At 50.8% G+C, this 23,882-nt stretch overlaps 1 protein-coding gene across 4 annotated transcripts in view; it reads left to right on the top strand.

Annotated features, from left to right (window-relative positions):
- The window catches only part of SLC8A1 (solute carrier family 8 member A1), a 100,428-nt gene that overhangs the window by 66,293 nt on the left and 10,253 nt on the right, over positions 1–23,882 (top strand). Inside the window, exons 3-6 of one of the 4 annotated variants that reach the window (XM_066177673.1) lie at positions 20,541–20,647; positions 22,869–22,889; positions 23,643–23,660; positions 23,772–23,786. In XM_066177673.1, the coding sequence (XP_066033770.1) occupies positions 20,541–20,647; positions 22,869–22,889; positions 23,643–23,660; positions 23,772–23,786 (161 nt within the window). Of the gene's footprint in view, positions 1–20,540; positions 20,648–20,993; positions 21,098–22,868; positions 22,890–23,642; positions 23,661–23,771; positions 23,787–23,882 lie in introns of all 4 variants that reach the window. The other 3 variants (XM_066177670.1, XM_066177672.1, XM_066177671.1) reach the window with 3 other exon arrangements.

Here is a 23,882-nt window from a genome sequence, read left to right as displayed (position 1 = left end):
GGGTTTAGAGCCTAGCTTAACCCTGAGCCCAGCTTCAGGAAACAGATGCAAAATGCTGCGTGTGGTTTTGTGGTGTGTTGCTGTCTAAGGCTGGGTTTGGTGTCACTGGCCTGGGCAGGGAGGTTACAGCTGTTTGCATGGATCTTTGGGCCCCTTGGATCCTCCGTGGAAATACCCCAGGCAGGTGACAGACCCTGCTCGCTAAGCCCTTTCCTGCAGGCAGAGATGGTGCAGGTCTCCCCACTGCCAATAAAATTCCACTCAGCGAGGCAGAAGGGAGCTGAGCAGATATTCCCATTCCCAGCAGGAGCTGAAAGCCCCTTGCAGCTTTTCCCACTGGTGGGGGGAGCGTGGCAGAGAGGGACAACTTCTCTTTGTCCTCAGCGGGAGCACCAGGGTGGCACGCAGGGCTCAGGGCACGAGCTGTGTTGAAAACTGGCCTCAGTCTGATTTCAGATTGCTGATCCAATCTAGCCCTGGTCTGGGGAGGAATGGATGCCCTTGCTGCTCAAATCTAGGAAAAGTTGCCACTAATGGGTATCGATCAGAGGAGAAAGCAGATCTGTGGGCACAGATTTATGTGCGAGCTTGAAAGGAGTATGTTCCCTAAAAGAGGAACAGTGTGAATAATCAGGCTTTGAGACAAATGCTAATCAGCATTGCATCTTGCCTCTGAATCTCCAAACACGCTGTTTAATCTCTGAAATTAAAAATTTCCCTGGTGAGAAGTCAGACGACTTCAAGAGGCTCGTGTTCGAAACATTCGCCTTGGTGTGCGTTGGTTTCAGATCCCTCTGCTTGTGTGGAGCTCAGTCTGTCCAGAAGCCAGCCCAGCCCCTGGGTCTCAGAGCAAAGCAAAAACATCCATTTCTCCCTTGCTTTATTGAGAAATGGATTAATCAAAGGCTGCCCAGGACGGCTTTCAGTCACATCTGAAGGCACAGAGTTCTTCGCTGTGAGAGCTGTGGCACAAACGTTTTCCCACTGGGGAGAATTTTATCAGAGATTAAGGCTCAGACGTTTGTTATGTGGAGAAGAACGTCCTGCAAGCGGCATCCTGGTTTTGGCAGCCTGTGGGACTGTCTTGCAGTGGATACAGGAGCTCAACCATAGGAGAACGGATTTATTGGCACTTGAGTTGGACATTTGACAACTGTAGGTCCAAGTTGATGGATCAATAACTGGTGTCCACCCCAGCTTTGATGGATCAATAACTGGTGTCCACCCCAGCTTTTCACTGCACCGGTGATTTCTAGTTTAAAGCAGGTCTCAGATGGATTCACCTCTGACTGTGTGCTCTGAGAGCCTGGAAGGTGTGCACATGCATGCATCTGTGCAGAAACCCATGTGTGAGCACCCTGCCCTTGCTTGGGGTGGGCCTTGCTTTGACCAAAGACCTCCTGAGGTCCCTGCTCACCTGTGAGCCCTCCCACAACTCTGTATTTCTGTCCAGGCTTCAGCAGAGGGTGTCTGTGCTTCCCTGAATCCTCTGCGTCCGTAAATGTGATGCTCGCTACGGCAGAACGAGCTGAATGAAGTCACAAAGAAGCAAGAATAAAAGCTGTGCCTTGCTAATAAAAAAAACTGAATTATTTAAAGAAAGAAAGAAAGAAAAAAAAAAAACCCAACCACTAGCAACAACAATATATAAGGCAGAGTTTGTTTGTTCCTCTTAGGAATAAGTGTTCTGCTGTTACAGTACTTATTTTGGAAATTTCATGACAGTGATTTCATCCCTTTGTAGCCACGTGTGGCTCAGTACATTTTTACCGTGGTTGCCAAGTAACAATCACCAAGTATTTGTGCCTAGATCAGTAGAGGCGAGTGGAGGGAATGGATAAAAATCTATTTTCAGAGGCGTAATCATCACCGGCTCTTTGTAGGTTAATGGTTAAGTTCACTCAGCAGGGACAGAGTTTCCAAGGCCTCGGGATTTACGAAGAGGAAAATAAAAAAGCAAAGAGACTAAAGAGGGTTTTGGTTTTTTTATCATTATTATTGTTCTTTCAGAGCAGAATGGCTTATGAGTGATTAAGGAGGCATTAACTATGTCGGACGTCAAGTCCCACGTGCAACAGGAGCTCCGTAATCCCCTCCTTGGGGCCGCCCTGCTTGTTCCCTCCTGTGTTTGCCGTGCCAAAACCTCCAGCAACACACACCCCACCCTGGCCTCCTTCTGCTCCTGGGGCAGCTCGCAGGTGGAGGAAAGGTTTTCCTCACCGCCAAAAAAAAAAAAAAAAGAAAGAAAAAAACACGTCGGAGCAATGTGGGGAAAACAGGGAGGGAAGGCAGAGTAGCTGGCAGGGCTGGTGTTAGCACACACCTCCCCATCCCTTTTCTCCCAGGGAGGAAAAGCCAGCCCTGGAAGAAGGGCCAGGTGTTAATTACATTTCATTATTCTTCCTGTGGAGGGGCCCAGCACGTGGGATGTCATACCTGGAGAGAGGCTACGGCTTCCGCAGTTCCGCTTCCGTCAGGTGTGTGCGCCCAGAGGAAACAAAACTTCAGCCAGAGGAGCACCTGGGCACATTTCCAGGAGCCCTCTGCGACCAGCCTGGGTTTGTCTTGGCAGGTGAAGGCTCAGGGATGAGCCAAGGAGGGAGCACTCACTGCTGGCTCTGGCGTAAGTCAGCGTCCCCTCCCGGGAGAGGAGTCAGGGCTGCCCTGTGACACAGGGAGTGACCAGGGAGGGCAGGAGAAGTGCCAGGGGACAGGGGTGACCTCAGCTCGGGGTGAACACCCTGGGGAAGGGAGTACAAAGAGGGGCTGCCCCTCCCCTGCCATCCCTGCTCCTCATGGAATGACGCCTGGCGAGCGGCGCTGCTCTGTGCGTGGATTTCGGGGATGACAACCCAACGCTTTGCCCCAGGGGATGAGCACTCCGTGAGCTGAGTGATCCCGCTCCGCCCAGGGGAGATGGTGGTTCTGTCAAGGTCTGAGGCGCCCGTGGGTGCCTTTGCCTGCCTGCTTTTGACGTGGGGTGACAAATGGCATGGGTGTGTTTGGCAGGGACGGGCTGGCACTGGCAGCACATTTCACTCCCCTCCTGTTCCACAGGGGCACGAAATTCCTGCCTGGTGCCCCCCAAACCTCCCACGCACAGTTCCCACCTGCAAGGCAGGTTGTCAGCAGACAGGAGCGGGGGAGAAAAAGCGAATTTGCTGAGTGGTTTTTCGCAGGTGCCCCGGAGGTGGCAAGCGTGGAGGGCATCCGTCTCACACACGCGTTGCCCCCACGGCAGGAAGGAGTTGTTTCCTTGTGGGATGTTTTATCCTCTTTAGCTGTGGGATTCCACACGGCCGAAACCAAGAGTGCCAGGGCAGGACTGCTGGCACCCTCCCACCCTGCCCCTTGTGAAAATGCAGTGTTTTCAGAGGATTGGTCTTACTGTGGAGCTCAGCTCGTCTCTTTGCCTGGGATTGCCGAGTCCACCTGTGATTAGCAAGGGATGTGAGAGGCGTGGAGCTGGATGAGTGGTGCAGCACAAATGGGACTCCCAGAGTTCGCCTTGGATGTGAGGAAAAGCATCGTAGTTCTGTTACTTGGGCCGGAGGGCCAAGCAGCTTTTGCGATCTGCCGGTCTGTTGGACTTTGCGTGGTTTAATGTTATAAATGCAAGGATGTAAGGACAGCTGGGAGGTTGCTTTCGTAGCAGTGAGAGTTTCAGTCATTTTGAGGATCTTGTGAGCGTGTTCATTGTGGCCCCTGCGTGATTATAAACATGGAGAGCAAGACTGCAAATGAATCAAGTCAATGCATAAGCATTTAAGCTTATGCAATTCCAATATTGCATAAGCTCGATATTAATGCAAATGCAATATAAATATTGCATTCAGCTTATGCAATGCCAATAGCATAAGGTACATTAAATGGATCCTAAGACTCGGGGAAATGCGTCATTTTTTAATAAAAGAGGCATCTAGGTATTTGGGGTCATGAATACTGTATTTGAGAAGATGAGGCTCCGGTGATCCTTCAGCAGCTTTTGCCTCTGTTCTGCAGGAAATACATACTTGTAATAAATGAATAAAATTAACATCTTATACTTTCTGATTAAAAAAAAAAAAAAAAAACAGACCAGACAAACAAAAAAATCCCACCGAACACACAACACAGCCCTGCTGAATTCAAGTGGAAGAAACTTTCTCCTCCCGCTTATAAAATCCAGCAACTAGAGAAGCTCCCAGTCCAGCAGGAATTTAGGTTCCCACTGAAGAGTTTCAGGGTTGGGTTGAGCATGGTTTTTTTTCAAGTGGATTTTGACATCTAGAGCCAAACTTAATTGTCCTCTTCTCATGGACTGAGATTTGGGAAAAAAAAAATAGAGGCAGACCACTAGTAACTGCCTATGCTTTTAAAAACCCTGCCTTCCTCTGAGAATCACAAGCGGAGAGGAAAAAAACCACACGGCCTCTTTTTCACATCTTCCTCTCATGGAGCGGGAGGGATAAGGAGCCCTGCAGGACCTGTGCTTTTGAAACATGGGCTCAGTGCCGGCTTTCACACCTGGCTATCAGAGAGTTCCCGCCTGTGCAGTGCCTTACCTATTTGGGAAGAGATCCATGGCATCCCTGCCTGCTGTGCCAGCACTCAGCCCTGGAGGTGTTGAGAGGAAGGCAGCTGGAGCTGGAGCTGTTTGGCTTGGGCCCAGCAGGACATCACTTTTCCAGCGTGTTCCAGGCAGATACGGACATCTTGATGTGCCAGCAGCCCTTCCCATGCCACCAGCTGGCTGGGACATCTCACTTGGCACCTGCAGTGTCTGCTCAGTCAAATCCAACGTGGCCAGGCCATTCCTGCCTCACTTTAGCCCCATGGGGTCTCCTGTCTGCTGAGGTGTTTTGGTGCGTGGGCCCAAACTGCTGCTGCTTGCAGAGGTGTGTTTTGTGACCTTTCCAGCAAAAGGAACCCGAGAGGCAGTGGGTGCAGCAGTTTGTTAGGTCAGCAAAGCACCCGAGGCGTGCTGGAGCTTGGGATGGGACAGCTGGGATATTCCTTGAGCTTTATTGGGACATTACCGAGCCTCATAACAGGGTGAGACAACTGAGAGATGGCAAAGGCTCATGCCTTGCCGGCACCAGCCGAAAACCTCTTTGCAGCAGGGCTTTTTGAAAATTTTCTAGCCAATAGCACATTGCTGAAGCTCACAGACAATTGTTCCACCAGCCACTGAAAGCACACCTACTCCTGCTTCAAACAACGCCTGCTCGTGTGCTTTCTATTGACAATACTCCACTCTACTCCATTATTAAGCTTAAACCCTTCTACTGTCTTGCTAGGTATATTTCTCTGCAGGCTTAAGGTCTTAAGCTTAGCCAAGCCTAAAAACTCCAACTGTTGTTTCGTGTCCCTGCTTGCTGTACCATCGCATCTTCTCTGCTTTCAGGCTTTGCAGCTGCAGCTAGCTCTGAGTTCTCCGCTCTTCCTGTTTCTGAGGCCTGCTTTCACAGCTTCTGAAAGTCTTCTTACGTTGGTTTATCTTCTTCTTTTCTTCTGGGAGAGCTGGGATTAAACACGGGAGTCGCAGTTTTGTGTTTGGACTCAGATGTTTATTAATCCTTACCTACGGCACAGTTTCACGGGCTGTGAGTTGTAGCTAACAAGGCAGGAAATGGAGGTGCCTCTAACTCTTTCCAAGGTTATTTAAGGGTAAACTATCCGATGACGAGATGACACCTTTATTATTTATACTTTTGACCCACTAATTGACAAGCCAAGGTCCACAATGTGCATTTTTTCGCCCAATTAGAAAAAACCACCCGAAACCAAAAAGAAGAATGTGAAGGAGAAGGACTTAGACAATGCCTCAAATCCTCCATCTTGCCCCGTATATATTGCTATATACTAAACCCTTAAACTCTGAGTTTTGCACCCTGTGCTATCACACCCTTCTATCCAAACCCCACACCCACAATCCCAGTGCTGTCACTCAGTTTTGGGAGCCTTTTCCACGGGCTCAGGTCCAATGCAGTGTTTGCTTGGGGGTCAGTGCCTGTGAGCACAGCAAGTCTGGAATCCTCCGTGCCCAGGGCTCCAACATTCTTAACTTTGTACTATTTCCCACACTGAGGCTCAGCGGAGTTTTGGGGTGTTTTTTCTGAGAAGCATCCCACAGAGCCTGGCTGCTCCAAGGGAGATCCTGGGGAACCACTCCGCCAGCATTTGGAGACACCCACCCAGCGTGGATGGAAACACAAGTGGGCACGATGTGGGGAGAGGTGGCAGACTGGCACCATGGGGACGTCGGGGATGAGCAGCAGGGACAGGGACGCTCGTGTCAAACCCCTTTCTGAGTCAAATCAGGCTGAGAGCCTTCACATGGCCGGGCTGGGTTTTTTTTTGGAGGCTAAAAATAGCAGCGGAGCGGAGTCAGTCCTTGGTTAATCCGGGCTTGTTAAGGCCAGACCTCCTGATCCAGTTCAATACTTTCGTTAAAAGGGCCGCGTTTGCAGCGCTGCCGGGCTGGCCCCTTGCCCACTGGGGTGACACTGGCCACTGGGCACTGGGCCAGCCTGACTGGGTGACTCCTCCAAGGGCTGTGACGAAACGTTGGCCTGCCTCGTTCTCCTGAGACCTCCCAGCCAGAGCTGGGATTTCTCTCTGCTGGATGTGTCGGCCCCAGGCTCACGGACATCCCGCTTCTGTCCCCAGAACTCTGCTGGCAGGCCGCAGCTTTCCAACGTCTAACAAGAGCGCCGTGCCAAAGTGCATTTTTTGAACGTGGCTAAGAAGTCCAGGACGTCCCAAGCAGAGGGAAGGGAGGGAGGCAAGGCAGGAAAACCAGTGTGCGTTGGTGATCCACTGGGTTTGGCTTCCTCACAGCCTGGATGTTGTTCCCTGGACGTCCTGAACTGTCCCGTGGTGGAGGGGAGCAAATCCACGGGTTCTAGGATTTGAGGCGTTGTCTAAGTCCTTCAACTTCACCTTCTTCTTCTTGGTTTCGGGTGGTTTTCTCCATTTGGGTGAAAAAGGTCCTCATTGCAGACCTTGGGTGGTCAATTATTGGGTCAAAAGTATAAATAATAGAGGTGTCGCCTCGTTGTTGGATAATTAGCACTTAAATAACCTTGGAAAGAGTTAGAGGCACCTCCATTTCCTACCTCACTAGTTAGAGCTCACACAGCTCGTGAGGCTGTGCCGTAGATAAGAATTAACAAACATCAGAAGCGCTGGGATGAGCCCCGTGCCTCTTTTCCTAGAAGAAATTGTCACTGCAAGGGAGAGGGAACCAGAGGAGAGTGGCTGCGCAGAGCAGAGTGTCCTGGCGTCTTCAGGAAAAGCCCAGGCCATGCAAGTGGCAATTCACGTCATTTCTGATGCTGGGTCACTGAAGGTCACTGCCTCAACACTGGGGGAGAGATTGCTTTGTTTGCCCCACAGTCAGCTGATTAAAACCGTGTTTTCCACACGTTTGAGTAGGGATTAGTGATGAAATGCAAATTTCATGCAAATGGGTGCAAATGGCTGGTGTGCACAGCCAGCTCCAAAGCCAGTCATTTCTTTTCCTTCCCTCTGAGGCATTTGGGCAATTTTAATGTTCACGTGGAGGAGCTGGACAAACCCACTCGTGATCCAAGCGTGTAGCTGAAGCCTGCGGCATGGAGAGAGTGGGAAATCAGCTGGCACCTGAATGCACCCACCAAATTTGGGTGGCACCCAGGTTGGGAGCATCAATACGTGGATTTTGTGCAAAGATCTTTATTTAATAAACAGCTACAAACAGCTCAACCAGGCCTCGCACATCCCTCACCTCCCAGCCTCCTTTCTCTTGTTTGCCAGGGCCTTCCTGTGGAAGTTCTGTGGAAAGAAAAAAAAATAATAATTCCCAAACCCTTGCCACAAAGAGCAATCACAAATATATATATATATATATATATATATATGCATAAAAATACGTGCATATTTTTAACCTGACTTCGCTTTTCCTTTTGGCGTGCAACTCCAGAGCTTTGCTTCAGTCTGAGGCCAAGTTTCCTCACTTCCAGGCAGCTTTAGTGGGGGACGGCAGGGCCAAGAGAAATAAATAAATAACGGCTCACCGAGTGAAATATTCTATTCAGTGAGGCTGACGGGCCCTCCTGAAACCCGGTTGCGAAAACTTTAAAAAGTGCCTGTTTCCTGTAGCTATCAACATGCTGGAAAAGGGGAAGCCCGACAGGCTTGTCAACTTTTTTTTTTTTTTTCCCCCAAAGGCTGCAGCTTTCACAGCTGGTCCTGATTTGTCTGGATATTGCTCACTTTTTCTGCAGCTTGTAACAAGCCTGGAATGGAAATCCTGGCTCCCCTGGCGCCCAGTGTGTATCTCCGCGGTGTGCTGCGGGGTGAAGGGTGCCAGCCCCAGAAATTACTCATCCCAATTAGCTCTTGGCTTTCGCTGCAGTTTGAGAGAACGAGGCTGGGATTGTGAATAACAGAGTGGATAGAGGAGGCCTGATAAAGGATGAAACCCGTGGTGTGTGTGAGCCCCATCAGGTCAGCAAAGAGGTTTGTGCTGCTGGTGGCCCTGGCCTTCTCCACACACCGTGTTCACAGCGTTCTAAATACGTATTATAGGGTTGGCTTTTGCAGATATTAAAATGAATGTTATACCTGTTATGTTAGCAAGTTACGCTGTATTAATGCAGTCTTCTTCAGCAGTGTGATAAAAATAGTTTTTAAGCTATAGCATATGCTTTTGGTAACTAGTTCGAAAAGGAGTAAAAGAGGCAATTATGAAATTCTTCACGTTAGATAGAGATAGAGAAAACAGCAAAGACACCAAAAATCTCCAGAAAGAAGAATTTACTGCCTCTGTTATCAAGAGACTTGGGACTTTGTAGAGCTCCTGGAAAGGTTTGTTTGCAAGAAAGAACGGTGGGGGAGAAAAGTTCCAATTAAACAGAAACACCTGAAGTCTAAAAAAAAAAAAAAAAAAGTTCAAATCACGTCCAGAATTTATGAATATGCAATAACCAGGCGCCCAGACGTCCGTAACCCCTTTGCTCTATACGTCTCCCATTGTCTTGGGGTTTTTTATTATTATTATTATTAAACTTTTAAAATTTTAACCAAAGAGAACCGTGGGTTTTTTCCCAGCAGGTTTTGAGCGTGCTGGGAAGCAAACCCTCTCCTGGTGGTCAGGGATTGCAGAAAAGGGAACTTTGGACTTTAAAAAGGCAAAAGCAACCCAAGGCAGCGAGGAGGCTGTGAGTGCCTGCGGGCTGTGCCTGTGCCTATTAAATATACATGGCCCTGCTATTCGTGGGACACAAATAGGGTGTGTGTGTGTGTGTGCCAGGGAAGTGACTGAGCTGACTGTGACTGCCTCTGCCTCGTGGCAAACACAGAGGGATCACCGCCTGCACCCAGATTTTCCACGGATCAGGCGGAAATCTCGCTGCCTTCAGCTGCCAAACCAGCCTCCCACCGATGTTTTTGGTGGCACAGCTGTCTCAGGTGGGAAACAATGGCATTTTCTGCCCCCCCCCCGGAAAAGCTGTGGTGTCCCCTTTTGCCCAGATATGCGGTGCAGGGTTCTCTGCTCTTCAGCTGGAAATCGGTTTTTGTTCGCTGCTTTTCTTCTCGCACCCAAATCGTTGTCCACTTGGAATGTACCTCGGGTGTTTTTCTCTGGGGTTCTGGGAGCTGGGAGGCAGGTTTTTTTCCTGCCTGTTTCGAGGATTTTTGACGTGCAGCTGCTCATTTGAGACGTGGGAAATGGAAATCTCATCCTCACGAGTCGCTCTGGAATTTTCCTCCGAAGATCAGTGAAAGCAATCATTAATATGGGGCATCCTTTATAGCTCTGTGCAGAGTAATCCTCCAGGCTCCCTGGCAGCTGTGAATTGGAAAACAATAAAGACCATTGCTAGAGGGTTCTTTTAAAAGAAAAAAAAAAATTTAAAACCCAAAACAAAACAAAAAAAAACCCACCCAAACAAACAAAAAACCCCAAATATGTTCTTTGATACATTGTCCATCTCTCAGAAACGAAGGCAGTAAATTGAAAATCTCTCCCAGAAAATGCACGCAGCACCATTCCAAATCCTTAAGGTTTGGGGCTTTGCTTATTTTTTATTTTTTTTCCCATGCCCTGACATCTTCCCTGAGCAGTGAGATTTTTTTCCCCTTTCCTTTGGAAACGCAGCAGATTGAAGCAGGGGGAGACCTGAGCGGGTTCCAGCAGGCTGAGCCTTTTTGGGTGCTCTTGCATCTTTTGGCCCAGCACACGGGCAGCAAACCTCACTCACCGTGCTGGAGCCCTGCTGAGGTCGGGGTTTAATTGAACCTAAAGGGCTTTAAAATGTGAAACACCGGCGGGAAGATAAAACTTAACCGTGTGTGGCTGCTGGAGGATCCCTACCTGAGCGCAGTAAATAAATCAGCTGGCGGCCAGCTCTGATCTTCGGTGGGAAAGGAGATACCACGAGGAGACGATGTGAAATGATGTGATGAGCGGCAGCGGGGAGGCTGCGCTGGCTGCGGAGCCTTTGGAAGGACACCTCGGCCTGCCTCGGAGTGGAGCCTCCAGCTGAGATTTCATTCTCTGCCTTGAGAAGCGTTAATGGCCCCACAGCAGCGCTTGTCCGTGCTTGAAGGGAGAGCAAATGAGTGTCAGAGAGGAAGAGGGGCGAGACACAAAAAGGCGGCTTGTATTTCCTGGCTGGTTGTTTTGGTCAGTTTGGTTTCTTCTTACCACGCTTCAGTTTCCTTGAATCCTGGCAGTGTCTTTAGAACCCTTCTTAAAAGCTGCTTTTATAATCTCTCTGGAGCCGAAGGCATCTCATGCTGGCTTTGCTTTCATCTCTCTCTTTTCCTGTCTTGGGGGGACACTTTGGAAAACCCTTTTTCCTAAACCACCCCAGTGGTTCCCACCAAGCCCACACCAGGGAGAAACCCCCGAGCGCAGCACTGAGGTGCATTCCCATTCCTTCGTGCTTTCAATGCTTCTGTTCCTTCTGGTGTTTAAATTGCCCATTCCCGGGAGCAGCAGGGTTTTGGTTTTGGTTTTGTTTTTGTTTTTGTTTTTGTTTTTGTTTTTGTTTTTGTTTTGGTAGCATCACTCCACCTGCAGCCAGAGAACACAGCACAAGGAGCAGGCTCTACCCACCCAGCCCAGCACAGAGTTAAACTCCAGCTTTCCCCAGCAGCCCTGGCTCACTAAGTCAAGCTCAGGGTCTGGATGGGCAGAAGAAGGAGAATCCTCCCCTGCAGATCCCAGGCTGAGTGTGAGGGGTCTGGTGTCTGTGTCCCAGAAAGTTTGATCGTTTACAAGCTGGTCAGGAGGGTACCAAAAATACTGCAGGGAGCCTGTCATGCCTGCAGCAAGGTGTGAGGTCTGTGGTCTCCATGTGCCTGGAGACATTCAGCTCAGAGGCCAGCGGGAAAGGAGGAAGAGGAGGAGGAGGAGGAGGAGGAGAGGGGTGGCTGGGGAATTTCTCAGCCCCTGCCATGGGTACCCAGGCCAAGCCATCCTTTCCTGTGGCTGCCACAGCTCCGCAGCATCTCCCAGGCACAGGAAAAGCCCTGCTGAGGGCACAGCCTGTGCAAAAGCAGGTTTGGCACTGGGCAAGGATGGAGCATTTCCAGAGCAGATTAGATCTTCCAAGACTTTGAGCTGCCAGTTTGAAGAAGCCTACGCGTTTTGCAAGTTTTTAGAGTCTTAGGACTCGGTCTAATTTAAGCAAATTGGCACATCCTGAGCACTAGAGAGAGATCCTTCTGCTAAGTTTCGTCCTCTGCAGCAAAGCATAAGGAAGAGAGAATTACTCAATATAGTGTTTGGGGGGGAAAGAAAAAAGTTTGCATGGGCAGAGCAGCATTTTATTTTTTTTATTTTTTTTTCCAAAGCTGAGACGTTGGAGCTTTTCATTACTCTCTCAGCAGTGGCCACTCTACATGGAAAGTTTCCTTCTGAATGGCTAAAGTCTGGCAAAGCCCCAGGCAGCTGAGACAGACTCTAAAATAGTGGAAAGTCGTGGGCAGAGCTCAACAACAGGCACTGCCTTTAACTCGCAGCCCTGACTGCATCAGGCATCCGGATGAGCATGTGTAAGAGCTGAGGATCTGCTGGAGGAACAGCAGCTGGGAAGTTTTCCCTGTCCTCGTCTCAGCTGAGCACTGCAGAGGGGATGGAAAGCAGCTCACAGGCTCCGGGGTTTGAGTGGGAATTGCCACTTCCACGGAACATCTGCAGTTCCCAGCCCAGGGGAGATGTGCAGCTGGACCTGAGGCGGGGCTGGAGAAAGCCCTGTCTTCATGAACAACCTGCTGGTGCTTCTCTTCTGACCTTTAGTGGTGGATCTTGGGTGATCCCAGCTGTCTTTTCCAACCTGGATGATCCTGTGATCCTGTGACTGTCACAGGAGCAAACCCAGCATGCGTGTGTCCACGGGGCTCTGCAGCAGGGTTTTTCCACGGATCTGCCAGCCCTCTGATCTCACAGGCAGGCACTGGAGCTGCTGAGCTGGCCACAAAGGGTGGGATTTTTGCCCCCACAGACAGAGCTGGATTTAGTTTGGTCCCACAGGGAGATCTCCTGTGAGAACCTGGTCCAGGCTGAGGCCATGGAGAGCTCTGTCCTGCTGCCACAATTGCCATCAAAGGGGCTGGCCCGTGGCCGAAACCCCTGTGGGCAGGGACTTCTAAAAATCGCCGTTTTTAAAAGCTCTTGGCCCTTTTCACGCAGGTACGTGCAAACCCAAATATGGATGTTCTCCCTTGGGAAGAGGGGAAGGGCTGCTGGCCAAGGCTGAGCCCAGCAAAAGCCACCACAAAGCGTTCAAGTGCTCCTCCACTCCCATGTCACTCTCGGCCACTTGGTTCCTCTTATTTTAGCTTTGTTTGAACAATCTCCTTGGTAACTGGAGACAGGAGCAGGATTCTTTCATGCTCCTCACCGGATTGGTTTCCTGCCTATCTCAGCACTGGGTGGGATCCTTGGCAAACCCGGGTTTGCTTTTCCTGCTCCCGCCGCAGGCTTTAACCCGGTGGATATCCCCCCCGGGGGCTTCAGGATGCCTGGTGTCTCTTTTAAAGGGTGTTCGTGCACAGAGTTCCAGCTGAGAGGGACGTGTTTCGCAACCTCATTTATTTGTAAATTAAAATCGTTGGGTTTACACCGAATGAATTGTTGTGCTGCGTCAGCCACAGTGTGAATGATGACTCTCGAAGCTGCCTGCATGCTCCTGCCCTCCAGAGTGTCCAGCAGCAGGGAAACTCCATTGGGATGGCCCTTGTCAGGATGCTGGAGCCAGCAGAGTGGCAAAACCCTTCAGCCGGGGCCAGGAATGGCTCCTTGGGGTCCTCTGGTCTTTTTGGAGCAGTTTCTGTGGGGGTAAAGGCATTAATCCCTGGCAATTCCTAAAGACCTGGAGGTGTTTGAAGAGAAGGGGGAAAATCCCATCTCAACTGACACACTTTTTTCATCTGGAGATGGAAGTCATCGAAAAGGAAGAAGAGGGAAAAAAACCAGCAAACCCAACAAGTACCAAGGTGTCTGAAGGTTTGCTGGGCTGGACACAAAGAACCCCACTGCTGGCACTCAACCCTAGCACGTGTTTTTCCTTGGCCAGAGCCATCCCCAAAGGATGAAAATTGCCGTTGTGAAGCCATAAAGTGGTGGGTTTACGTGCAGACTTGAGATTTTCGGGTCATCTGTGTGCTAAATTGCGTCCCTGGTTAAGGCAGCACTGCCCCGGCAGCAGCCCCTCTCTGGGGGTGCCTGAACCCTTTATGGGGCATTGTTTGGGCTTGCTGGCCTTACCCCTGCCTAGAAAGGAGAAGAATGCAGGATCTGCATCACCTCCCTGGCAGGGCTTGCCCTGTGGCGTGGTGACGGCCTGGCAAGGCACTGGGCTGCAGCTCTCAGCTCAGGCGGTAGTCTCCAGAAATGAGCATCCCTGATGTTTCAAGCCCGTGTAATGACAGCGCTTCACGTGCAGGCACCCAGACACGTCTGGTGACCTCTGATACTGTCCCAGCACGGGGGACTTGCCAAAGGGAGTCAGGAGTGAAGTCTGCATCCTGTCACTTAAATCCCTGAAGTGTGAGCATCCCACTTGGGCCTCCCTAGAACCCTGACTGAGGAGAACTTACAAGTCCTTTTTAATAAAAGTTCAGTGTGAGTCTGCTGCCGAAGGCTTGAAATCAGTCCCTTCACTGGGCAAGGGATGATCACTGTGGTGGTGATGGCCAAGTGTTTATTCCTGCCACACCATCAGGAGGCTTTGATCCTGCTGCTGGGTCACCCCGCCAGGAATTTCTGAGGAGTGTCAGGAAAAGCGGAGGCTGATCTTCGGGGCCAGCCATCAAATGAGAGGAGTCAGACACATGTCTGCCTGAGCATGGAGCTAAAATGACGGTGGATGCTGCTCTTGAAAGCTGACCTGCTCGTTCTCCATTGATGTTTTGCCCTTTGAATTTTTGTGGCGTGCCCTCTGCTGTCACTGAGCATCCCTCGCCTTCTCCTCCTTTTCCCAAGTACAGCTGCTTTTCCAGCAGCAGGGCTGGCTGTCAGCAGCCCTGGCAGAGTGGCAGGGCACAGTCAAGGCTCCTCGTCAAGTGTCTCCCCAAACAAGAAGGGAAAATCTCCCTCTCCTTGAAAGCCAGGCCAGCAGGAACTGAAATGTGCCTTCCCTGAGAGGGAAGCGCTGCCAGGATCGATCCAAAGCCTTGCTGTGGTGGCAGTGCTGGAGCAGCTCATGCACAGCACGTGTGTTCTGGGCTTCCTTGAATCCTGAATCCTGGCGCTGAAGCCATGCTGTTAGACACTGACCTATTAATTAAACATCGTTTTGTTCAGCCAGGTTCAACTCAGCAAAGTTTGCTGAATGATTTACAGAACTGCAGGAAGAAACGCCCTTCTTTTTTTTTTCTTTTTTTTTCTTTTTTTTTTTTTTTTTTTTTGCTGGCAGTTGCTCGTTGAAATTCATTTTGTGGAGGCCAAAAGCCATTTAAGTAAGAGTGATGCCTTCTGTTTGAGGAGCATCGCCATGGCAACCATCCAGGTGCACAGGATGGGGGAAAAGCAACTCGTATTTATTTCAAAGGTGACAGCAATTATTGTCATGGTGGGCGGGGGGGAACCTGGCTGCAAGGAAAAGCTGGATGTGTATTTGGGGTGCAAGAAACAACTGTGTGCCGAGTTTCTGTCCCCTTATTTACCTGCCTGCCCAGCCGGGTCAATGCAGAGAATATCCCAGAAGGGCAGGGCTGGGGGGAAATCCAGACTTTGGCTCGGAAGGCCAAGAAGTGGGATTTGCAGGGGTTTGTACTGAGCGAGGATGGTTTTGGGCTGGGCTGAGCCCTGGGCAGTGAATCCTTGGCTCGCAGCACAGGCTGGATTTTTCAGGACTAATGCAGTTTTCGGCTGGCATGGGCAGGGCTGTGCACAGCCAGGGGAGAAGTTATTTTCCTTCTGTCAGCTTTCCTAGGTACCTTAAGTAATTGCTGCCGGGGGTGGTTTTGATCAAATCCACATCCAGTGTGTTTTCCCTCCCAGTCACCAGCGGTGTTGCACTCAGTGCAAGCTGTCCTGGGAGCCGCAGACACTGATGGAGATGGGTCTCTCCTGTCTGATCCCTCGGGGATCCTGCCTCCAGCAGGCGTCCTGAGAGCTTTAGGAACTGTGGATCATAATCACCGGACAGGCAATGAGGTTGGGAAAAAGCGGGAAAAGCAGTTTAGCCCTGGTGTCACCACAGCCAGAGCCGTGGAAGCCGGGGCTGTGGAGACATTTAAGCCCGACCAAAGGCTCAGGCACTGGTTTGGGGCAGATCAAGAGAGTGCCGTTCATCTTTGCCCAGCTGGTCCCTTGCAGGATGTGACGCTGGCAGATGGACGAAGAAGTGCGTTAGTCAGAGCACAGAATTCACAGTCGCATCAGAGCAAACACTGAGGATTCGCCGGAAAAACATTCCTGATCTGACAAATCCTTCTCAATATGCTCTTCCTAGGAGGAGAGTCAAGCAGCATTCAGTGTGGCATGTGAAATCATCTTACCTGGCAATCGCTGCTCCTAAAAATGTATTTTCTGAGAGGCTGAGCATCAGCTGTGCCTGTCATCTCCCAGCTCCTCGAGAAGCAGCAGCCCTCAGCCTCCCTGTCTCTGCAGACCACCTCTCCTGCCTTGTGCTTCTGCAGGGCCAAGGAGGAGCAGGCTGGATCTTTTTTCCAGGCTTTTCCTGGTGGTGGTGCTCAGGATGCTCTGGTGTTGTGTGTTTGAGCCGTATGTTGTCATTTAAACTCGGCACATCCCCGGGCCAGGGGAGCAGTTGGTTTGTGCAGACATGGGAATGACAACACAGCCCCGTGGTCTGGTTGGTTCAGCAGGGGAAGAGGTGGAGGGCGCACAGGAAAATGAGAGCAGCCAGATGGATTTTGGCTCCAGAGGTGAGGGGAAGGTACGGAGGGAGCATTTCCCCTTCCCCCTCCCCTTGTTGGCAGTGTCCAAGCTGGTGTGCTCCGTGGGTTTTTGGGAAGCATTGGGCTGAGCAGACCTGTGCTGCTGGACCAGCAAACCGAGCTGCCACATCAGATCAGCTCACATCCATCCCTCCCAAAGCGTGCGTCATGCTTCGTTTCGGGCAGGTTTTCCTTCTCCCTCCCTGTCATGTTTGCAGCGCGCTGCAGGCAAAATTTTCATTAAGCACAGACATTTCATGTCAGCAAGGCTTGGTTCAGCAAAGGATCCTGCGTGGGTGACTCATGGGACATCTTACACCGATGGGACAGAGGACAGAAACCCTGATGAGCCCTCTCCTCTGTCAAAGACCACTGCTGAGCAGCTAAAAGCACGTGTGGCCCAAGGTCTTGCACGTAGTCTGACCCGCTTCTGCCCTTCCTCTGTCCCTCGGGAAGGTTTGTCCCCGTGCTGGATGAGCAGCTGTCACCGCACAAACACACACACACGCCCTGTGGCTGGGACAAACACCTCCACCACAGACCTGGGTGTCTCTCTGGACGTGAGGCTGCCGCCTCCTCACCCTGAGGGGCAATTCTGTCTGCAGTGGGCCAGGAAAACAATAACCTCCAAACCAGCTGCCAGAGCAGTCAGTGACAAGCTTGCCCACGAGAGCAGGCTGCTGGCTGCACTGACACTTGCTCCTGAATCAACAGAGGGAATGATGCACTTCTGCAGCTTGTCAGCCATCCAGCTGATGCACTGATCACCCAGCAGAGCCACGGGAGCAGCCTGGAGGGTGTCCAGCTGCACATTCACAGCTGCAGCACCCAGGCTGGGCAGTCAGCAGCGGGTTGTGCTGCCCGAGCCTGGTGCTGATGTCCCAACAGAGCAGCACTTCCCACCCAGGGGGACATCAGTGACAGTGAGGGAGCAGCCAGGAGGGACACATGCTCTGGAGGTGACATTGCAAAGCCACTGCCTGTGCCAGCACGAGCTCCCAGACTCCCCCAGAGCCCTGCCACGCTGATTTCTCACACGTCTGCCTGTCAGCCAGTCACTTAATTAGTGAAATTAGAGCTTTGCCATGAGAGATGGGCACGTGGTACAGCTGAGGCCGTGGGAAGGCTGGCCTGGAACAGAGACTAGACAGAGCTGGAGAATAAAGGAGGGATTGATTGAAAGGCCTCCAGGATCCACCTGGGGCAGGACAGGGCCTGGCCAGGGCTACACCCAAGGTGGGCACAAAATGGTCACAAAAATGGACAGCCAGTCACAAAGTCTGACATTTTAATGAGTTTTGGTCCGTTTGCACGTTGGGGTTTAATTGTCCAGTTCCAGCTCCAGGCTGTGAGGTCCCATCCTCCTTGTCCCTCCCTCCAGCCCACCCTTGTTTGTGCTGTTGGGGCTGAGAGTTGTCCTTGGTGTGCAGCAGGAGAAGGATTTGTTTTGTGTCCCTGCTGTGTGCAGAGCTGAGTGACACTGACTGTGAGCTCAGAGCTGCACCCCTGGGCAGCACAGAGACTGAAAATACACGAAAGTTAAAACTCAAGGCAGCATCTCTGTGAGCCTCAGGCAGCCATCCTGGCTCTGCCCATGCTCTTCCTCATCCCCACCTCCGCGCTGGAATGCAGGGAAAGCCCTGTACACACCCGCTGCACACATCCTCACAGCCACAGCGCAGCCTGGGAGGGGAGTGACAAGCAGGTGACACACGGAAGGGTCCAGCAGGAGCAGGGGGACATCAGTGCCAGCTTACTCCAATGCAGGGTAAATTTTGCAGTTGCCCTCCTCCTTCGCAGCACCCAAGCCCTGCCAGGCGTGTGCAGGACCCCGGGAAGGGTTTTTTTGGAGCAGGCAGGAGGCTGTGATGGAGCTCAGAGTTATTTTCACCCTTGCTGTTCCTCAAACACCATTAAGGAGGTGATCCTTTCCTCCGGGATTGCAGTCTCATCCCGGGGACGAATTCGCCTCAGCAATTCTTGCTGATTGGAAATCCACCCAGAGAGCAGAGCCGCCGTTTGTGCTCCCAGCAGCAGAAAACAGCAGCAGAGTCTACAGGGCACTGGTTCACACCCTGGAATGAGCCCTTGGAAAACTGCAGGACGCCACCACCTCCTGGCAGTGGCACTTAAAGCCCAAATCTTCTGCTTCATTCCGTTGGTGCTGTACCCGAGCATCAGAATTTTTTCATTTTTTTTATTTTTTAACTGGCACACAGATTTCTTTCTGTGAGGGAGAATTATCCTGTGGGGCTTTGAGGCTTGCCACACGTGGCAAGCCGGAGTACACCCACGGGAAGCTTGTGTCTTGATGTCTCTGCTGCCCTCGGAATCTGAGGAGGCACCTCTCTTAATTAACTTTCCTGGGGGGACTTTTCCTGCACGAGGCCGGGACGCAGTGTGCATTTTAATGGGAGCCGTCAGGAAAATTATTGATTTTGTTAGTCATGTTTCTGAAATGGCGCCATTCTGGTAATTCCATCAGGTTCTCTTTGAAGGCTTAACTGAGAGCATTTTTATATCCTTCATTAGTTTTTTAATACGCGATAATTTCCCCGAACTCATCGACGCCAAGCGAGCTCAGCCGCCTGCCTGGTAACCATTTGTCCTGTGTACAAACCCTTCGCAGCAATAATTACAAACCGAACAAATTATTACGGATATTCCTTATGAAATACAATTAGGCTGCGAGCTGTGCCGCATTGTTACGCTTCTCACAGCCATCACTTGCTCTTGAGGAGATGGTTTCGTTAAAAGCATGAAGGGCAAACTTTAATACACTTCTGACTCGCGGCACACAGCACAAGAAATCACCCTGAGAGTGCTTGAGGTGTTTACCCTCCAGCAGAAAATGTTGCCTCTGCTGCCAAATGCTTGTCAGCCTTTTTTTTTTTTTTTTTTTTGGTAAAATTTAAAAAGTTCAATCAAAAAAAAAAAATAGATAATAGGAGACAGAAATAAAGGAAAGGGTTAAAACAGCTGGGTGCTTGGCGTTTAGCCAAAAGCTCACTTACTATTTTTGGAAATATTTTTAAAATGTTTTTTTCTGTCATGTTAGTCCGTTGCATATTTATAGACTATTATGCATATTTATACCTTTCTACCGAGTAATTTTTTATATTTTAGGAACTGTTTTGCACGGCTCCTCTTTGGGTTTGTTGTTCTTTTTTTAGAGCATGCGTGGTTTTTGGCTGTGGTTTTAATTTGGGGGTTTTTATTACTTTTAATTTGGGCTTTGGTCTGTGCTTTTTATAGATGGTAGGTGTTTGATAGTTGGCCTGTTAGTAGTAGGGTCTTTATTATATGTTTACTGGATGTTATTTACTAAGCAGACAGTATGTTATGCTTAATTTTGTTGATTGCAGAAATAAAAACCAATATTCACGCAGCAAAGCTATTTTACCTTTACACATATAATATTTATTTCAATACTTGCGAAAAGCCAACAATATAAGACGGGTTTATAACACCTTTGCAGTGACTTTGCACTGTGGGAAGGACCAGCACAGGTCCATCACCCCAGGTTTGGTCACCTTCTGGGGAGCAGCTTTCAGCTGGGCGTTCCTGTCAGTCCCTGAAAAGAGCTGAAAAACCTCTGTGCTAATTTTTTAATTTTTTTTCCCCCCTGGAAGAGCGATTTTCACTCGATTGGGTGGTTCAAGAAGCCAATCTCTCTCCTGGTGGCCACAGCCTCCTGTGAGGCTGTCAGCTGCTGTGGTGTGTGTTTGTGGCTGTGCTCTGAGCAGTGACTCTGCCTTTGGAGCTGTCCTGGTGACGTTCTGGGGCAAGTTCAGCAACCCCAGGGTGGTGTGAGAGGGAATTGCTGCTCAGCTCTCTAATGGGAAGAACCGTGAAGGCTTGGGAAGGGATGTGCTGCCTCGTAAAGTGAAATTTAAGAGGTAAAATCCCACCATCAGCGCTGGTGCTCTGCGCCCATCCTGAGGGAGGCAAGCTTGGCCCGTCCTGCCCTTTGCTTTTTGACTGTGCTGTCCCTCCAGCCTGTGCCACCAAAGCCGCTGTTTTCTGTCCACAGCCCCCTCTTCCTGCTCTTCCCACCCTCCTCCTCGACCTTCCTCTCCTGCTCCTGTTCTGCTCCCTGCTCCTCCTCCCTTTTCCCCCCTTACTCTTGAACCTCTATTTCTTCTTCTCTGTTCCAGCAAAACGATATCAATCAAGGTGATAGATGATGAGGAGTATGAGAAAAACAAGACCTTCTACCTAGAGATCGGGGAGCCCCGGCTGGTGGAGATGAGTGAGAAGAAAGGTGGGGGAAGTGCTCTGGGGCCCAGCCCAGCCCGTGTGTCCCTGTCTGGCTCACTCATGCCTGGCACCTGCAAACGCCGAGCTCGCATCCCGCCGTGCCTATGGAAAAGGGCAGGAGCAAGGGCCACCCCCCGTCCCCGCTGGGCACAGCCTGTCCCCCAGGCCAGCCGAGGCGAGGACAGGGGGTGAGGATGCTCCTGCCCTTCCCCACAGGCCCCGGGGGGGATGCGCAGCCCCTTTCTCCCCCACCCAACCATCTCTGTCAGCACCACGGGCCGACGTGACCTGCATGCGTGCGCGCGTGCGACGCCAAATCATGTGTTTGCCTTTGTCTTGTGTTCCCACAGGAAATTCATTCCCCTTAGAGTACTTGACCGTGAGGAGTATGAGAAAGAGTGCAGTTTCTTCCTTGTGCTTGGGGACCCGGTGTGGCTACGACGAGGAGTGAAAGGTGTGAGAGTAAAAACCGGGCCAAGCTCTCGAGACGCTGCCGCTTTTTCTCTGTGTCTCCCGACTCTCACACTCCTTTCTCCTCGCTCTTTGCCTCCTGGCCCGTCTGCCCTCTCCCTCCTCTGAAGCTTGGCCGCTGCACCTTTTTTTTGCTCTGTTCCCTTTCCTCTTTCCTTTGGAGAGGGCTCCGCCCCGCTCAGGGAGCCGGGAGTGCCCCAGAGCACCTGGGCAGGAGCATCCCCAGCCCTCAGAGACATTTTGGGAACGCTGCCCTGCTGAGCTGCAGCTCCACCTTCGTTTAATCAAAGAGAACATCCAGCCTCGACAAGTGAAAAAGGGCAGCACTGCATCGTTTTTATCAGAAGATAAAGCGGCTTTCGCTCGAAATAAAACGCGTGGCCAGAGCAGTCGTTTTAGCCTTTTTTTTTTTTTTGTCCTGGCCCTAGGATCCCAAAATAGACAAGAATCGCAGCCCGAGTAGGTAATGCCATGAGATGCAATCAGTTTAGGTAAATCAGGTTACGCTCAAATGAAGTTTCGTGGCTCTGCATTGGCTGATAGCTTCTCGCAGGAATAATAAAAACAATTTCCTCTTTCATCGCGTTTCCAAACCGAACGCCAAACTTCCCAAAAAAGACAGAGTTCACCTATTTTCCCCATGCTTTTTTTTTTTTTTTTCCCTGCTAGGAAATTAAGCGAGGATTAATGGCAGCAGCTGGTTCTGCACACTGCTGGTGGCTGAGCGAGAAGCAGTTTTAGAGTTCCTTAAGAGATGGAGCATGATTAAAGCCTCTGCAGGAGATTTGGTCATCCTTGCCCACAGGGGCCAGTGTGGGCTCAGCCTCGCAAGCCCAGCAGGAGCAAACAAGCTTTCCGGATCCAAGGTTTAAAAATTGTGATCCCAGCTCTGGAGATCCCGGCTGAAATTTGTTTTTTTTATCTAAAAATAAAAGGAAAAGGAAAAAAAAGTTCTCATCTTCCTGGTCACACAGATAACTGGGGAAACCTGAGAGAAGCTCAGGCATGCCAGCTCGCTGGCTGGAAGACAAGACAAAACTTTGAAGGGCTGTTTAAAGCTGCTGTTTGCTGCTTTGGCCATGCAATTTTTGTTGGTTTTTTTTTTTCTTTTAAACTGGTTTCTTTGTACTTGGTTTGGTACAAGGAGCAGCGAGGCAGGAGGAGCAGTGCACTCAGAGAGACGAGGGCAGCTCTGAAACGTCACCCCCGGGCAGTGGTGGGGCCCAACATCCACCAGGGCACTGAGGGGAGAGGCTTTTTTCTTGCGTTTTGGAGATCGAAAATGATGAACGACCCGAGCCAAGCCTTGCCACGGACTTTCCTGCTCTCGTTGTCTGTGCCAAAAGTGCAGCTGCCACCGGAGCCATCGCTCCCCGTCAGGCGGCTGGAGGAGGTGGAAGCCAGGAGCTGCTGCACATGGGACATCCCGTGTCCCCCCCAGGGCAGAGCTGCCTCCCAGGCCAATGGAAGATCTTGCACGTACAATCCAAAGAGGGGGAAAAAAAATGAATTTTTTTGGAGTGTGTCTTTTAATCCCATATCCACCCCCATGTCTGCAATGGTTTTTATTTTAAAGTCCACGATCCCATGAAACATTTCTGTCCAGCGTCTTGCTCTTAACACTGATGGTATCCTGCAGCCTTACAGATCTGAGACCTCTGCCCTGGGATCTGGTGTCTTTCTGTGGATATCGCTTTTGATTTCATTATTCATTTACTTTTCTTCTTCTGTGTTTGTCTCTGTCTCCTTCACAGCCCTGTTGTTGAATGAGCTTGGTAAGCGCGCATTCATTTCTCCTTTCCATTTTCCCGGTTTGTGTTATTTTTTGGATAGACGGTCGGTTCTGCTTGATGTTTTCCTTTGCTCCCGGCATTCTCTTTTAGGGCGGTCAGCACTGTTTAAGTAAGCTCAGGTACCTGCTGCCCCATCTTTGCTTAGAGCAGAGCCCCAAACCCACCGATATTAAGAGGTGGTGCAAGGAGCATTTTTGGGAGGGTGGTGCTCTTACAGCCAGAGTGAACCTGCCAGTGCCCTGAGGCACAAACCCGTGCCGCACAAATTAACCCATCCCCTCGAAACTGGTGGGGCAGCAACAGGATTTCCTGGTTTAGGGATCCCCTTTGGGGATGCTTGTGGCTGGGCAGGAAACTTGGCCAGTCCTTTTGGAAGACACTGTACAAACTTTGCCTCCTGTCCTGGGGAGACTTAGAGCCAAAGCAGCCTTTGAATTTCCTTGCTGGCCACCTCCAGGGGAGGTGGGGAGGGAAGCAAAGCCACCCTCGTTCCCCAAAGCTCCCACAGCCCCGGGGCAGACTTTACCCCTTCCACAGCATATATTGGACACCAAGGGGTGGCAGCTTGCAGGTGTGGGTTGAAAAACCAGTGTTCAGGTCTCCCCACACTATCCCTGGGGCCCGTGTCCACACTGGGGCAGGGAAGGACCACCATGACTGCGTTGATGTGCAAACACTAATCCTCTTTTATTCTCTCTCTCTCTCTCTCTTTTTGTCATTTTTGGTTTCATCTAGGCGGCTTCACCATCACAGGTATGGATTTCTACTCTTCCCCTGTCCCCCTGCTCCTTTCCTCTTAATGGCCATATGCTCACCCCTCTCTTTCCTCTCGGTTTCCTCTTTGCTTTTTGTTCTGTCCTGGAGGGAAACTCTGGAATGGTAAGCAGGCGCTGAGCCGGTCCCGTTAACACCGTGTCCCCTCACAGAGTGCTCTGCCTGCCACACACCTTTAACCCCACCCCAGGGAGGGTGACC

The sequence above is a fragment of the Chamaea fasciata genome, unplaced genomic scaffold (assembly GCF_029207755.1).
Source record: "Chamaea fasciata isolate MVZ Bird 193981 ecotype frontalis unplaced genomic scaffold, bChaFas1.0.hap1 SCAF_3, whole genome shotgun sequence".
Classification (NCBI taxonomy): domain Eukaryota; kingdom Metazoa; phylum Chordata; class Aves; order Passeriformes; family Sylviidae; genus Chamaea; species Chamaea fasciata.
Note: the sequence above shows the minus strand (reverse complement) of the source record. Positions and strands in the feature narration are given on the sequence as shown.